The sequence below is a fragment of the Alligator sinensis genome, unplaced genomic scaffold (assembly GCF_000455745.1).
Source record: "Alligator sinensis unplaced genomic scaffold, ASM45574v1 scaffold535_1, whole genome shotgun sequence".
NCBI classification, from domain to species: domain Eukaryota; kingdom Metazoa; phylum Chordata; order Crocodylia; family Alligatoridae; genus Alligator; species Alligator sinensis.
In genome coordinates, this window is record NW_005842157.1 from 1,309,456 (window position 1) to 1,327,361 (window position 17,906).

The window sequence follows — 17,906 nt, forward strand, 5'->3', positions numbered from 1 at the left end:
AAAGGCCCCCCGCCGTGACAGGCTGCTTCAGCTGTCCAGCTGGCACAAGGGGCTAGTGCCCCCAGATACCAACTGGCTGGGCCTCAGAATCTCCTGAGGGCAAACAGCCCTGAGCTGCTTGCCAGGGCAGCTTTTTATACTGCTGGGGAAGATCCGGGAGGAACTGGCCAGTCAGTTTGTCCCAAATGGTACAATTTGCCTCACACCAAAGTCTATGTTCAGGCATGCGTGATGAGGCACAAATCTCTGGCATAAAATTGTGCTGCTGCTATTTGAGCTGCTGGAAGCACATGCACATGTGTGGATGTGCCCCATAAGAGCAAATAAAATTGAACACAAGATATGGCATGCTGTATTTACAATGAGGGATTCTGTGTTAAAACCTCAATGTGTAAATCCCAGTGTGTAGTCTTTTTAAGGAAAACATCTAGATGTCATTGTGAACAGCTCAATAAAGCCATCTGTTCAACACACAGTGGTGGTCAAAGAATATAAATAAGTCTGCATAAAGATGGGAATTCTGCATGATACACAAAATGTGACACCTGGACAAATTGCTATGGTATCCTTGCCTTGCAAATGCATTCAATTATTGTTCTAATCATCCCAATAAATAAAAAATATAAATAAGAATAGAAGTAATAACCTCACTGAACACAATTCTGTTGTCTCACGAGAAAGACATATGTCTACTAGTAGTAATAATAAAAGAATCAGATATGAGCAAAATTTTTGTAGCCATAAAGAGAAAAGGTTGCCATAAATGTGCGTTTGTGTGTGGTTGTATTTGAACATGCACACATGAGCGTGTGCATAGTGCATTCCCAGCACACTAAATACTTCTCATAGCAGTATAGAGTCATAAAGCACAAAGAGCCATACAACCTACTCTGATGTTACAATTATGGCTGGAAAGACAGAATACAGAATTAATAGATTAATTATAATTGTTTTAAACAGCAGAGCTTTGCTGAAGCTACGTCACTGAATGTGTAGTTTTATTCTCCCATGTGCATCCAAAACTCCCATGAAAAAACAATGAGAGATAAGCAGATACAGGAAGTGAAAACTAATCCCCTCATAATGTGCAATCTCCTGTTAAAGCATATCACACTGTTCTTTGACAGTTATCCTTAGAAACCCCTCAAAACTCATCATGCATATTATTCTATCAAATGTTCCAGCTTTAGGAGGACAACTGTCATATTAAGTGTGCTATCCTAGTGTCTCATTTCTTCTTTTTTGCAATGCCACCAAGAAGCCCAGTGTCATAAACTAACTGCCAATTTAAGCGGTTGTACACAATACATTAGAATCAAGGGGAACCAAGCCAGACTCAAGTTTGGAGATTGGTGTGAATAGGTCAACAGCATCAAATTCAGTGCAGCAGTATTACAGTCTATCATTGTCATTGAGGATAGAGTGCATGTGGACAGGTTCTGTATTAAAAAAAACTTTTACATAATTCTTATTAGAAATAAAGGCTGAGATGCATTGTAGTGAGCCATTTTTCTAAGCAAAGTAATTGTCTCAGAACAGCAGCAAATGCAAACACTGGAAGCAGAACTGTCATATGAATAAAAATAATTTTATTTTAAGTAGTAATCCATTGCCTCCAAGCTACATACACCATGAGACAACCTAACACATACTACAACGTTACACTGAAGTAGGCCTGGACGTTTTCCCATTTTTGTGCAGCTAAATATTTTTTAATATAAAAGCATCTCCAACCTGAAAAGTGACAGTAAAAAAGTTACATAGATGCTTGTTTTCCTTCATGCTTTCCAGATCAGATATACTCAGTTTCTTCCAGTCCTGTGAATTCAGCCTAGGTTCTTAGAGTCAAGCTGGATTCCATTTCATACTTTAAAAGGCATTTTAGCACTGGGTACAACTGTGGCCACTCTACAGCTTAAATTGTTAACTGTTTCATTAACCAACTTACTTGCACTGGTAAAACACTTCAAACAGAGACCAGGACTTACTCTCAATTTAAATATGTGTAAAGAATTTGCTCCCCAATTAGGTCCTTACAGTATCTTTTGTACAGCTCTATTTTTATACAGGCTACTGTGCTGAGGGCAGTAGATTTGCACAAGTATAAACTGATTGAAAGTTAGTAAGCAATGCTGTGTCTGATTAACAAGAACCCAGTTAATTCTTGCAGTTGTGTTGATTTTGCAGTACTAAAAAAATCAAAAGCATTAAAAAATATTTGTCAGCAACACTCTCTCTAAATATGCAAAGAGAGCAGATCTCCTGAATAATGGTGTCATTTTATCAGTCACTTTTCTGAACTCTACTTTAAAAGACCCCCTATAGGGTAGGAAATAGGAATACTGAAAACCAGAAATCCAACAAACAACATTGGAAAAAAAACAATCGGCTAAGCTAATTCCCCAAGGGTAACTCCTTGCTTCAGCACTTACAATATCATTAGCACTGCACATGCTGAGGTAACTCCTCAGAGTGGGAACTCTGAGATTCACCCTAGGTGTGTACTACTGCGCACGCTACACTATAAAGCTAAAACCCACAGAAGAGGAGAAGGGGGAAAAAATCAGATTTCAAAATGAAAACCTGCAAGTTCTTTTTAAGTCTGGTCACTTTAAATGGTGGTCAAAATAAGGGAGCAGGAACACTGGCTACAGCAAAGAATACCACCTTACAAGGTTACAATTCAGTTTTTCTAATTCAGCATTTCCCACATTTTAAATACTGGAGGCACCGCTTTTTTTTTTTTGGATAAATTTGGTGGCATGCTTTTCTTAATTTCAAAGCACCCCAAAAAATCACCAAGATAAATCTAAATTCAAAGATATGGAAAGGGGCCTTGAGACTTAAAAAATTGAGAATCACTAATTTAACTGGTGCCATTCAAGGGCAGAAGAGACAGGAACTCACCCTGTTGCGCTTTGCTCTTTCCACTGTCTGCACCCTCCCCCTTCCCTCTAGTCTTTACTTCAGGGAGCAAGGACAGCCCTTGCTGCTAAGGATGCTCCTGAAGGTTCTCACACACCAGCAACCACCCCCATGGCCCCTCCAGCTAGCCCTGGGAGGAATGGAGGGGACAAGGGATGCAAAGTGTGACTCCGTCTGTATGCTCACCTGCCTGCCCACTTGCAGTAGAGCATGCTGCTGGAAGTGGGGGAGTGGGAGCAGACAGAAAAGAGGGGAGGTGGCAACACAGGGGTTAGCAGAGTGGGGGAGGGAGCAGCAGCAGTGGCAGCAGTGCCCAGAGAAGCAGCAGATGCAAGGTGCCTAATAAGGAACGAGAGCATTTACCCTTAACAGGATCTCACGGCACACTTCCATCAGTCTCCTTTTGGGAATCACTATTCAAATACAATTCCACCCTAAACTGAAGGAACTGACCATTCCAGTCCTGTGCTACTCTAGATCAGACTCCAAACACATGGAGTCCTGTTAAACCATGGTGTAGGTTTATAAGATGGACAAATATCCATGAGAGATCAGACTAACTGCCACCAATCTCATGCCCAGTGCCTGCATTCCACCATCAGCACAGAAATCTGGGGGGGGGGAGGAAATGTACCTGCCAGATCACTCCAATGCATCACCAGTGAATACACTTACATGTTAAAATGGATTCAGCATCATGCTTAGCTGAAACTATAGGCAGCAGAAAGCCAGGGCTAAAGAAGCTTATCCTCAACTAATTTTGAGCAGCTGGTGACAGCAGCAGCAACATGGTGCCATTCCTCTGCTGTGCCCAGCACCACTGCCATGCTCTGCTGCCGCAGAACCTCACCCAGTGCCTTCGCCACCACGTATAGCACCAGTGCACACCAGTCCTGTGTCAGCCCTCAGCCCCTCCAAATAATATTTTCTTCTGCCACTAGTAGCTGAAATACAGCAAAGGGGTGCTGGTAATCAGGTCTAGCAGGGCTGGGAAGAACCTAGAGAAGGGAACTTGAGGAACAATGATTCAAAGCAGAAATCAGGAGAAGGGCCAGGCACATGGAGATGCAGCATAGAGTTAAGTTTCCCAGTTTAGCTAGCTCCCTGAATTAAGTAATTATTTGCATAATTTTGTTTTCCTATAAGGTGGTCATTATTTATATGTAAGCCTAATCAAGTAGGATGTCTGGCATATTTTAATGTGGACATTTTTATTAGCCTCTTAATATAAAGAACTATTAAGATGAAAATATGCAGAGACAGGTGAGAAGGAGAAACAGACATGGACATGAAAAGGCAAAGTGCTTGGCTTCTCATGTACGTATGGATAAAAGACTCTCTATTCCTCACCTATGACTCCCAGGTGTAACTCCCACAAGAGTACATACCATTCCTGGATTTGCTACAGTCATCAGGTGGGTTGTATAAGTTTGGACCAAGTAAGGCCTTCCCTCCTGTATGCTTTCTATGCCAATCCAACTTAAACCTTTGGGTTTCATTCAAAAGGAAAAAAATTGCCAACAAAAATCTTGAAAGGAGATACCATACATGTTTTTCAGTAGTGTTTATCTTGTAACATCCCAGATATCCTTTATCAACTCAAAAAATAACATCCAAAACATTTAGTTTTATCCCATTTTATCATAGCTAGGATTACCTCATCCACATTTTTAATATAACTGAAACCATCTCTAAACTATCTGATTCCTTTGTTCCTGTCTTTTAAATGTAATCAGTATCACCAATCATGTTTTTTTCCAACCAGTATCAGAAATAAAATAAAGCTGGTATCTACATAACACTAATGCAACCTGCAGTGCTGCATCTGAACACATTACTTTAAAAAGCTTAATACATGCATGCTTTTTAGTTAAAAATATACAGAGGAAATCAAGCTCTTGAAACCAAACTTAATAAACTAAGTAACCAGACCCAAATGCTAAACAATATATTAGTTAAAAGCCACTAGGAAAAAAGCCAATATCCCCATCTCTCCTAAAATGTATTTCAATTTACAAAGATAAAAATGAAAAAAATCCATTACCATTATGTTAAATATTTATTGCTAAAACAATGAATATTTTCCCTGGGTGTTTGAGAATGTACTACAGCAATCATAGCGGCTAAGGTAAAATAATACACAGCCTAGAGTGCCCTCTTCCTTTTCCTGGGAGAATTTCAAGGAAATATTCTTTTTGTTTTGTAGCTCTAAGTTCTTTTTTTTAAACTCTTAAAATAATTTACTGACCTCGATAAAATTTACTGTAATTTAAAATGCATATTAAATCAATGCTGTAGCATTTAAATATTACTATATGCTGGCTAAGGACATCCATATTACTTAGTAGGCAAAATATACTTACAGTGCCATTTCAAATTGCTCCAACCACTTTTTCTTCAAATCTTTAGTTTTGCAATAAAATTCAAGTCCATTTTGCCCATGTAAGTGGATGAGGTAGAAGCCATAAGACCACTTCATGAAAGGAACAGAAGTACACAGATTAGCAATTAAAAATTCAGCAAGAAAAAGGTGGCATTTTTATATTCAGTAACATGGAAAAAACAGAGGTCATACTATTAAGTACTTTTGTACAGTTTGGGAATGGCTACTTTAAGTGTTTGATTTACCTCAAAACAAAACAAAAAAAACAGAGCCTTTTAATGGTGATCCACTTTAAATCCCAGTATACCATGTACTTTACAGCTTGAAATACTGGGAGAAAAATTACATATACATTTCAAAAGTAAGTTTGCACAGTATTTCATATATTTCAGTTCGATTTGACATTCCATATTTTTTCTTGAAATAACATTATCATCATTTACCTTTTTATTTTCTTTATCAGTAGTGGGATTATTTGTGATTTTATATTTCTGAAGATCTATTATTTCCTTCATTTCATAATTATCACCTCGTCGCTTGCACACAATAACAGCTAGATCAAATAAGAAGATATGCCTATGAAAATATAATACATAAAAGGTTAAAAATCTTGGCTGTTATGTAATATAGTAGTCCTTTTAAAGTGATACACTATCTTATAAAACTCAGCATGGAGCACTTCTGGTTTTGTAAGTTAGCAGTTAAACTACTGAGTAACAAAACATGAACCATTTAAAGTGCTCTTGAAAGAGGTACACAGGGATCTGGATGTTAATATAATGGCTAACTTCCCAGGAACCACTTTGAAAATTTACTTCCTTGACATTAATGCAAACACATGCTATGCATGTAAAATGAGAAGTATGCCCAAGAATTTATGAACTGACCCCAAGTTAAAATTTATGCTATGACATTTCTCTGTTTAAAGAACTAACATCAGTTCTGTGTTTAGCAAACCAAAGTATCTTCTTACCTGTCTTGCCTTGTACGTTTGTCTAGTGTAGTTATCCTTATTTCTCCATCACCTTGTGGCCTTCCATACTGCAATAGAGGCTGGTTCTAAGAGCAAAATTACATTAATTATTTAACAAGTACCTGCCAAAATTTTAGCCATTATACTACAAAACCCAGACTTTCCAAAATTCAAATGAACTTGTACCTCTTGGTCAGTATGCTCCAATAAGAAAAGATAAAGCATAAATAAATTCCTTTTTCTCCCAAGATACTACCCTGAAAGACACTTCATAATGTTAGCTGTCTACAGCCTCAGAGACAAGGGAAAAGACTATATGCATGTATTATTATTATTTAGATTAATAAATAAACCAAGGCAGCCAAGATATGACACATATGCATGCTTAAAATTTGCCAGTGGTTCTGGCCTTATACAAGATATCAATGAGCACTGTATATCAGTAAATTAAATCAATGGTGAAAAAATATATAAACAAAAAATATAACATACCATATTCTCTATTGATAACTGAAACTGTTTAATTTCACGGAGGGTTTCATTATCTCTCTTCACTTCATTTACATATTGAGCCAAGTCCTAAACAGGGGGGAGAAAACATTTCCATAAGATAAAAAAGTTAATATATTATTTTAAGTAAATGCATTTATAATCCTGATTTTGCCTTATGTGGACATTAAGCCCTTTAAGAAAAAATAGTTATCTTTAATGTTCAGCAGTTGTTGACTTGTTAAGATACAAGTAAAAAAATGCTGTGTGTATCTTTAATCATGCTTACAAATTTTTGCAATCTTTAAATCTGATTCAGAGGCCCAAATTCAGGGGCAACAGTGAGAGCTAACTGAAGTACCAAAGTAGAACTTAGCTAAATTTATGGAATTTTAAGAATATAATTTAAAATTTACTGTATGTAGCCTGATCTTTAAGAGCATCTGATAACTTTCCATGTCAGAGATTAACAGCTGAACTACAGTCTTGGGAGTGAGGGCTATATGTGATACATAGTAGAAAACAGGTTCATGAGCAACATACAGAGAAGGGTTATTGTATGTGTCCACATGTACGAGAGAGGAATTATTGCCCAGCAGTCCATGCTCTTGTTCTCTGTGTCTGTGTGGTAGGGTGAGAAAAAAATATTGAACAGCACGCTAACCAAGGGACCCTTAATGGGATATCATACCTGAAACCACAGGATAAGGTTGTTATTGCCCACTGCAGGTCACTTTTTTCAACAGATGTACTGTGCATGTTTCACTAGAGCCTTTAATAATGTTTCAAATGTGCTTTAGCAATAGGGACAATTTGCTGAAGCATCTCTATCAAAAAAGTAGACTGGGTGGGGATTAGTGGTAGCCCATAGTAGTACATATGTTAATGGAACCGGTCAAAACAGACTGTCACATCAGTCATTTTACTACTGCTGTCCTCTCAGCAGTGCATTCTGAGTTTGACCCTTGCCTTCTTTAAACCTCTGCCATGCTGGTAAGGCTTATAGTACGGAAACATATCTGTTGGGTGGTACCTTCTGTATCTAAAGGCATAGACCTTGGTGAGAGATATAAATTTAACTGTTGTTAACCTTGTTTTATTCTTCTGCAGACCTTCATGATATAGTACCAGCGTTGTTTTTTTTTTCCTCTCTGTCTACATATTGAGTTGAAAGATGGAAGAGTAAGCCATAAGTCTTATTTGGGTTTCCGTCTGGTTTCCAGGCATTAGAGCAGTATGAACCAATATGAAGAGCCAATCCTATTAGGCACAACATCACTTACTTTCATCATCTGGTATAAATTATACAGACTATAGTTAACAGGAATTCAGTCTATATTGTGCATTTGTTTCCAGGAAACAAAGCTTTTGGTCTAAGCCAAAGTCAACCAGGCCTGGAAAACAGCTGCTATCAGTTGAACTAAAAAAGTTAATAAGAAAATAAAGATCATCTCCACCTACAGAAACCAGTGATTAGGCTATAAAATGTCCAGATTTTCCCTAACTTGAAAGAACATTTCAGAAGATAGGGCCTCGAGTCTTGATACCTATTTAAGCTAGCTTAGCATGGGTAACTGGATGCAACCAAGACAAAGCTTTTCTTCCTCCTGTAGAGGCAGAAACCCTGGTCAGATCCAAATATCTAAGTTTTCAAAATCCTGGGCCTAGAGTTAGGGGGAAGCAGCATCTGAACAACAAAAGATGAGCTAGATCAAAGTGTGAATAGCCAACCTAATTACCAGGACTTGTACAAAACAGCATGTCTGGCTGGCATATAGCTCTTACACCTCTGATGTTGCTATCTAGAAAACTGTTATTCACAGTACCAGTGTCACTCTTCCTTTATATTTGTGTATCAAGTACATTAGTACATTTTCCACTTATCTTTTTCTGCTCTATATAGATGCATAAACTGGAATGTTTAGGAGAAAATCATATTTATGAAATGCATGCTAAATGGAACAATCACCTGGTATACTGCACAGTTTGGAAAAAAAACTGAAACCATCAGTAAGCCTTTGTGTACTTCAACTGAAGAAAAGGAATCAAAAGAGCAAAGCCAAATGCAGAGGAAATTGCATAATACAGAGAGATACAAAAACATGTAAAGTGATATCACTGTTTTATAAGGCACTTGCCATTTGCAATAACATGTCCAGTAATGGTCCTCAGACCACAGAAAAGATACTCATGTTTTCTAGCCTAAGGCAACAAAGATAAAAACTAAGTCAAAAGAAACTAAGCTGTGAAGAGAATTGCATTTATCTCATTGGGAAACTGCTGATCAAAATTTCAGATGACCTACAGTAATGGAAGTTTTACTCAACTTTGTAAAAGAAGCCTGACAAGTGAAAGATATATTTTTTTCATCTGGTTAGACAGCTAAAAACTAGGGGACATTATGTAAAAGTTAGTATATTAGAAGTAAGCAAAACTCATGCAACTCTATCCGTACCATATAAAACTTATTGAATCAATTGCCAAACCTGATATAGAACTTTTTGAATCTCTTAAGAAAAAGCCATTAGCAGTATCCTTGCTTTAATCCAATTTCAAAGTTTGTGGCTCATTACACATATGTGTTTGTTTAGCCTTTTTTGAAAATGGGACCTCCTTTGGCAAGAAGAAAAAAAAGAAAAAGTAATGAACTTAAAATCATATTAGTGTTTCTTGGAAATGACGCTTATGATTTTAACTGAGGGCAAAGAAGTATATTTGTACTTGCCATGACACGCTTACCTTCATTGCATCAAGTGCTAGCTTTAGATTTGCTTTCTCAGTTGGATCAGTAGTGTGCTTCACCAGCTCCTAATTGAAAGGATATAACAGCTTTTCACACACAAGCTGCTAATCAGTTTATATACTTTTCATTTAAATAAAAGGTCTACTGTACAGTGATCACTTCTAACAAACTGGTGATTTGCTTTACATAAATAGCATGGCCCCAACATTTTCATTTTTTCTTGTATTTCCCTATCCCCACCACAGATTCTAAATAGCACTACCACAGCTAGGTAAGTGATGTGTGTTTAAAACAGTGAACACCGTATGTTCTAAATATTAACATGTATTGATAAACAGTCTTATTAAAAATAAATCCTGCACTTGGGATGGAATAACTTCATATACAAATATAAACTGGGGAAATTAGCTACAAGCTCATTCTATTTGGGTAACTGAAAATTTAGCTAGGCTGCAGTACTGCAGAGAAGGACCTGGCAATTACAGTATACCGTAAGCTGAATAGGAGCCAACAGTGTGTTCTTGTTACAAAAAAAGCCAACGGTACATTGGGTTGTTTCAACAGGAGTGTCACTTGCCAGTCAAGGGAAGTGATTCTTCTGCTATATTCAGAACTGAAGTACCACATCCAGTGTTAGGTCCCACACTTCTAGAAGGATGTGGACATGCCGAAAGGAGTTCAGCAAACAAAAATAACTAAGGGCCTGGGAAGCAAGACTTATGGGGAAAGAGAGAAAGAACTAGAGCTATTTAAGGCGACCTAAATAAGTTGTGAAAATAAATGAGCACGTTAGACAGATGCTTGGCAAGGATGCTTTTAGTCAGGGATGATCCTACCTTGAGTGTGATGCTGTGACTTTGTGAGGTGCCTTGTAGCCCTACTTTCTCATAAACCTAAAAGCTCATTCTGTTTAGTAACTTAAACTCTCCCAATCAGTTCCCCTCTGTACAAGTTACTACTGAAAGTCCTGTTGACTTCAGCTTTGGGTTTTCATGTTACTAACAATGAAGTGGATAATCAACATTTCAAAACTTGAGTTTGTCTGCAAAGGTCAAGTAGGAATATGCTGGGCAATAAAATCTTAGCTAAAATGTTGGAGTACATAAAACTAGTGACTACCTCATTATACTCAAGACTAGTTGCATTTATATACTATTTTACAGACCTGAATTCAAATGACATATCTTTAAATAATATGGAAATAGTTCAAGAATATTTTTTACCCATTTCCTAGCTTTAAAAAACCCATAAGCCATTTGCAACCTGGAAAATAATGGGCTAGTTAAAAGCAAAAAAAAAGACAAGAAAAGAAAAGAAAAAGAAATCCCAAAGGGAAATAAGTTATTTATTCTTGACTGTGTGTTAAGATTATACATTTTAACTAATGTAATAGCTTGCTACGGTTCTGAAAAACAAGAGAATAAATGCTTATATGCTGTTCTAGCAATTTTAGTGGAGGCCCTGAACTTGCAAAGATGTAAAAGGACTTGTCTTCCTTTTCCATTTGGTGTTATAATGCCTCACACTTTAAAATACAAGTAATATAATATATCATATTTTTCATAATCTACAATTTGATAACATTGCCATGGTTCAGATCTCATAAATGTTTCAAGAAAGTAGTTCTATCATCAATTTTGGGTTTTTTTACACCTGATTTTCTGCTGATCAAAATATTGATGACTTGTATTTATACAGATATATTTCAAGAAATTTAATACGTGGGATATACACAACGCACTGCAGAGTCAAAATTATGCTTCACATACAAGTAGTAGCTCTTTTTAAAATGACATTTTACAAGCATCAGCAGGGCTGACAGTCTAATACAGTAATATATTTCTTTGCAGCTGAACTAATGAGTCTCCTAGCACAGCTATCAAATTAAATTTATAAGACTCTGCACCCTCATTATAGGACTAACTGTGAAAGCCAAAGCTTTGTGGGTTATAAAAAGAAGCATTTCAAAATAAATATGGCTTTATTATAATTTAGGTAGCATCTTAGATTATGATCTAGTATTGTTCAGCTCAGTTTTCTGGGGGTAAACGTATACATTTCAAGACCACTATGCTCAACAGCTCAGCAGCACTAACAATTTTAAACACACCAATAAATGAAAAGGCTCAGATATTGAAGAACTGATTGTATTCTTTTCAGATATGCTTCAGCTGTGAAGAATAATCACCACAGAAAAGCCTACACTGCACTGGATTGGACTTCAAGACAAGCAAGTCTCAGCTCAAGTCTATAAATGTCAATCACTTCCCCTTTGATAAAGGCCTAAATACTCATTATAACAACCTTCTAATTATAAATTAGAATAGCTTTGCGCTCAAACACTACATTTCAAAAATAAAAGTACCTGGAGTAGTAGATGATATTTTAGAACTCTCTGCATAGGAACCACTAGGAGATCCCGCAATGTGAATTTTCCATTATTAGCTCTCTTGGAACACTCCTAAATTAAAAAACAAAGAGACTGAAATAAGATTATTGTAAAAATAAGATTATTGTAAAAACAAGAACCAAATTCAACACCACTCAATTTAAAGTTGATATAATGCCAGCCAGATGTCTCAAATATTCAGATGACTAAATATCACTGTAATGGGGAGAAATATTTATTGGCTGATTAGATTTCTATGATACCTTTTCCAAAAAAGGCTCAGGGAAAAAAACAAACAAAAACCTTATAAAAGCAAAATAAATATTAAATAAGATACGTACTTACGTAACAAAAACTCCCCAAACAAATCTCCCAGCTTAACTTGCTTGCTAAATACCTACCCAAGTAAAAAGGTCTTGCAGCCTTTCTGGAAGATAACCAGTCTTGGGCTCTGGCAGACCACATGACAATATTAGGCCTACAAACAGACCAACCAGTGATACAGACTGAAGATATAGTCTATATTTGAATATTCCCATCTTTAAGAGAATTCAGTATCTGGAACTGGATTCCATTATTACAGTATTAGTCACCCTAGGTGAAAAGCATAGAATAAATACTATATTTAGGCACAGAAAACAAATTAGCAGCCTTATTGTTTTGAATCAGACACTATCAACATAAACAAAAATAGTAATTGAAACCACAGAGGATGCATTAGGTTTTAAAAGCATGCCTTTGGAAGCACCGAGCCCCTCCTTGAGTCCTTGAAGTGGGGCAATTCACGAATCCTTTGTGCAGATGTATGCCTGGAACAATCTAATTTGTAACTATTTTCTCAACTAACTTCACTCTCAACTTGGATTCCAGGGGAAATAAAGAAATTACATTGACAAACATTTCTCAAATAAAATCATGATGCTACTGACATCAATGAGTCCAAAATTCCAGCCTGTGTGTCTCAGCCTGACAAGTTTAGCCCATCAGATACTCCAATTAAAAGGGAAAGGAAATTAAAAACTCAGACCCACACACTGGAATAGATTGCATTAATCACAGGTATCTTTTGGGTTAGTATCTGGAGCAGAGAAGCAGTATATTTACTTATATGAACACGAAGATAAATATTGGTACCTCTAGCTTCAACTTAACATCTTCTTTTGTCTTGGAGATGCTGTCTAAGCATGATATGGCTGTCTCCACTTGACTGCAGTACTGCCCATAGATGACAAGTCTAAGCCAAAACAGGAAAAAATAAACAGGGGATGCTATTCCAGTTAAATCCTTACTCACACTATACAAACAAATACATGGGTAACAATTTTCCCTCAGTGGCATCTGTGCCCACATACCCATGGGTAGAATCTGCCCTTTCACACACATCATAGTACTGCCCTCAGAATATAATCAAGGATATGTTTCAAAAACATTTCAGACCATCACTAATGCATCACAGTCAAAATACTGTCAGATCATTTCAAGTTCAAATTAACATTGATGCATATATGCTGTGATATAATACAGCACTTGTATAAGGTTGTAAAACAAGGTAACTGCTGCTTAATGGAACAAAATCATTAGTATTTACAATGTTAAGAGATAGATTTCAAAGGATGTAATGAATAAATGCTGTAACATAGGATTAGCATTGGATTAATTATATCTACTCTTTTACAGCAACAGTAGGTTTCACAAAATGATTAAACAGCTTCTATTGAGTTACAGTCTGTGAGCCTTTGGGTCAAGATAATAGCTAACACACACAAACTCAAGAAATTCTCAACAGCCATCAGATCAGCATGGTGCTTGCTGGCCAATTTCTGCAAAACAACTTTAAAAGAACCCGGCTTTATACAAAGAACCTTCTATTCCCTTTTAAAATAGTTCTTTCTGTTCCTCTCAAATTGCTCTAAATCTCTAAGGGTGACTTCTCCTCTTAACCACAAGCTCCCTCTTCTAGGTTACCACAAGCTTCAGTTCTTGTTTTGTGTTGTTATTCTGCTACCTCGTAATCATCTTCTTTTTATTCTGTATGTCACTATTAACGCAACTGTACTGACTGGCCCTGCACATCTGTTTCAACACGATTATTTTAATAACAATACTGCAGTATAGATAATGGAGTATCTGACCTCCCCCTGCATTGACAAAGTAGTTTGTAACGTATAGTTTCATCTCAGCTCCCTCAAGTTATACACCTCTCAGGATTTTTCTTGGAGAAGAGGAGTACCTTCAAACACAGCTCCTTGTCCTCCTGTTGCCTTGTACACTGTACCCTCATCCTCTGTAACCTTCCAATAATCGCCCTTTACTATACCCTCCCTTCATCATTGATCACCCTGCTCCATCACTCTCCCAATGCCTCCCATCCCTACTGAAGAGTTCCTCTCTACCTTTACTTCTGCTGACTGACTAGGGCAACTCCCTTCCCTACTGCTTCCCCTCTAAAAAAAGCTCTAAGCTCTCCAGTACTTTGTTCCAGTACTTTGTTCTGTTTCCTGCTTTCTCCCAAATATACTGTTGACTGCAATTCAATTGCACCATAAATAACTTAGTTGCCTGTTACTTTCAATTCCCGGTTCAAAGGTGACTTTCTTAATATTTTCTTTGGGCTCACCTGGGATATGCCTATACTGCAGCATAAGGTGCAACCAAAGCTTGGGTAGACATATCTGTGTAAGCTTTAAATTAGCTAGCTCAAGTACTGATAACAGCATAGGTAGAGGAGCAAAAGCTCAGTGGGGACTGAAAACCCAGCCAAACAGCTAAGGAGACACTCAGTAAGACTGCAATGAAACTCAAAGCTATATCAGTATACAAGCTACCTAGGTTAAATCCACAAATGTACACACAAGCCTGAGTCAAACTTTTGAGTGTAATGTAAACAAAACCATGGGCTCTCCTCTCCACCCTGCCTCAACTTCTCTCCCTCCAAACAATCTTCTCACCTGTTTCTGACATTTAGAATGGTTTTCCTGTATCTTCATGCCTCACTGCACTTCTCTTGCCCTTTTCGCCTCTTAAGCTATAGTCTGTCTGTAACTGTATTGTTTAACTCAGTAGAGGATTTGAGATGGCTTAGGTGGTATTGCAGATTGGTTTTGTTCAAAATGATGGTAAAAGTACCAAGTGCAAAAAATATACATGGGGAAAAAACATACAAAATATTAATACTTAGTACTTTCATGGTGTTTTCCATGTTCAAACACTTTATAAATATTAACTACATAACATAAGAATTCAATTCTTTACTATAATTGCTTGCCTTATAAAACAAATGCTTAAATGAAGAGAGATGCTTTATTGGATTCAGTGCAAGTTATTATTAAGATATATCAAAGTTAGTATATAAATATTACCTTTCCTTGTACTTTATAAAAACTTGATACAAATTCTGGTCATTTTTATTAACAATGGAGTCACAAATGTCCAGCATTAGACTTCGGTGGATTTTCACCAAATCCTTGAAGACAGCAACATAAGAAAAATATTAAAACAAAATCAGAATCATAAAAGCTTCCAAAATAAAGAGTAAATGAAGATTAGTGTTTCCATATAAATCCATTTATTTCAATAAGCTAAAAAACACATCATTTATGAGTAAGAGCTCATTTCAAGCTTTGCTTTGAAGTACCAGATACTCCATACAGTATGACAAGAGGAACTGAACTCAGAGAATTACTTATTAAAGACTAATTTATTCTAGCTTGAAATGTGCACTGTTAATTCATCTTCATTTTATAATGATAATTTTAAAATTAAGCAAGTCAAGTAAATGTTTTAGTGACAAGATAAAGTAATGACTCATGTCCCTGAGCTGTGAAAAATTAGTTTTGTACATTACATTGGTCAATTAGTGATATTGCCTGGTGCTAAGTTAACTGCAATCATAATGAGTTTCTTGATACAACAGGCAACTAATGGTTCAGGGAAAAGGCAAGGATGCTCGAGAAAGATTCAAGACAAACAGGAATTTTAACATTTTCAGTTTTTTACCACTGCATAAGAAACCTGTATTCTACCATTTGAAAAAAATAAAAACCCTTCATGCAAGATAAGAATGGTAAAGAGTCAAAGATAATAATGTATACTGGACAGCACTGCATAAATGCTTTGAGATGAAAATACTAGCATAGGGTTAATGTTGCACAATTAAATAACGCATAAAAATCACTGAAAGCCCTGCAAATGAAATTTTGTCGTGAGTTTGTATTGTATTACATTGCAGATGTTTAAGAAATGAAGGGACATTAAGTTAAGATGAATTACTACATAGAGATCAGCACAGGAACAGACAAGGCTGAGAAGCTTCTTACAGCTCCCCAATCTAGTGGAGAAATTGGCCTCTCTACATACCCATGTGTAAGGGAGAGCACCTAACTATGGTCTTGACTAGGATCAAACAGCAAGTATTACAAGCGTGGGTTCTGCCATGTTCTCTACATTATACCCTACATCAGAAGCTGATGGATGCTAGGGGAGCCAAGAAAAGCTGTTTTTATGCCACTTGAAAGTTCCTCCTACTCAAAATTCTCAGCTGGACATGTAGAGCCTCAAACGCTAACTTAACGGCATAAATAAGATAGTTTGGGGAGGCAAGGAAGGGAAAAAATAAGATCTAAGGTGGCAGAAGGGTCCAACTTTCCCAGCCAGAAGCAGACTGAGCATTGGCACAGGGCCAGTCTACTGGCCAGACAAATGGTGCATGGACAGCGCTGAAAGCCAAATCAGGGCCTAGACCTGGGGCCCCATCCCTCCCATCACATGCTGGATCCAACACATTCAGTGCCTGCGCTGACTGATCCAGGACAATGCCACATGCAAGGCTCATGCAAGGCCAGTCCAAGACATGCACTGCACACAGTGCCCACTCTAGCCAGTCCCGGATCCATGCTGCATGTGGCAATGGCCCTGGAGCAGCCAGGGAAGGCAGTGCATGCTTTGTAGTTCCAAACCAGCTGAAGTAGGTCTTGCATGCAGCACACCTTGGACCAGCTCAGGAAGATGCTGTATTCAGCACGAGACCCAGACCAGGTGGGGTGTGTGCTGTTCACAAAGCAGATCTAGGGTCAGCCAGAGTGAGTGCCATGTGTAGCAAGCATCCCAGACCCTGTGCCCAGTGTGTGTGGTATATGGATCAACTCCAGATCTAGGGGCATCACTGGGGGCCAGATGATAGTCTCTGAATGGCAGATCTCGCCTGCTGGATGCATCTTTGGTGCCCAAGGCTAAGGCAGCATAGGCCAATCTCTTTAGCAGGTCTACCACAAGTTAGCCTTACACATTCCTCAAGAGCCACTCTGATGCCCTTCTCCCTGCCCAACTGTCTGCTCTCGTTCTGCTCTCTGCCCTGTGTTCCTTGTTTGATCTGTTGTTCAGTTTTCTGCTTTCTAACCCGTGTTCCTTGTGCAATCAACTTCTCTGTTTTTTACTGCAAAATATCTATATGGCTGCAAAATATCTATATGGTTCGGTTTCTGAGAAACCAAAGGGACACAAATCCACCAAGGATTTCTCCCTTCTCTTCTCACTGTTCCAGCAAATTTCCTTAAACATAATAGGCACTTTTACACACGCTCTGGGAATGGGAGGCAGGGAGGGAGCTTTAATTAGAACATCTCCGAGAGCCACTCTCATTAAAGTGCTGCAGCATCTCATGCATCAGGATCCCTGCACTTAAAAATGGTGGTGGGGATGCTTGAACTATTCATTCAACAAGCGCTCCCACCACCATTTTTAATAGTGAGGACGTTGATACATGAGAGGCTGCTGGAGCATGGTAATCACCATGCTCCCATAGACCTGGTTAATCAAGTCTGATGGTAAAATGATGGGATTAATCAAGTCTGTCTGGTGCACTGTAATTACAGCAGTCGGAGCAACCTCCACGCTCGTGTACAGGCACCCAATATCTATATGCAGCCTCAGAAGGATAAGAGTCAGAACCCCGGTTACTCTCGTTCCAAGTAAGCACTTGGGCTTAGGCTGGCCTAAGTGCTAGGCC

At 37.8% G+C, this 17,906-nt stretch overlaps 1 protein-coding gene across 1 annotated transcript in view; it reads right to left on the reverse strand.

The window, feature by feature from the left end:
* The window catches only part of VAV3 (vav guanine nucleotide exchange factor 3), a gene marked incomplete at its 5' end in the record, with an annotated part of 298,809 nt that overhangs the window by 141,731 nt on the left and 139,172 nt on the right, over window positions 1-17,906 (reverse strand). Inside the window, 8 exons of the mRNA XM_025206482.1 lie at window positions 5,289-5,398; window positions 5,752-5,884; window positions 6,282-6,367; window positions 6,774-6,860; window positions 9,510-9,578; window positions 11,879-11,974; window positions 13,037-13,136; window positions 15,262-15,365. Of these exons, the coding sequence (XP_025062267.1) occupies window positions 5,289-5,398; window positions 5,752-5,884; window positions 6,282-6,367; window positions 6,774-6,860; window positions 9,510-9,578; window positions 11,879-11,974; window positions 13,037-13,136; window positions 15,262-15,365 (785 nt within the window). The remainder of the gene's footprint in view (window positions 1-5,288; window positions 5,399-5,751; window positions 5,885-6,281; window positions 6,368-6,773; window positions 6,861-9,509; window positions 9,579-11,878; window positions 11,975-13,036; window positions 13,137-15,261; window positions 15,366-17,906) is intronic.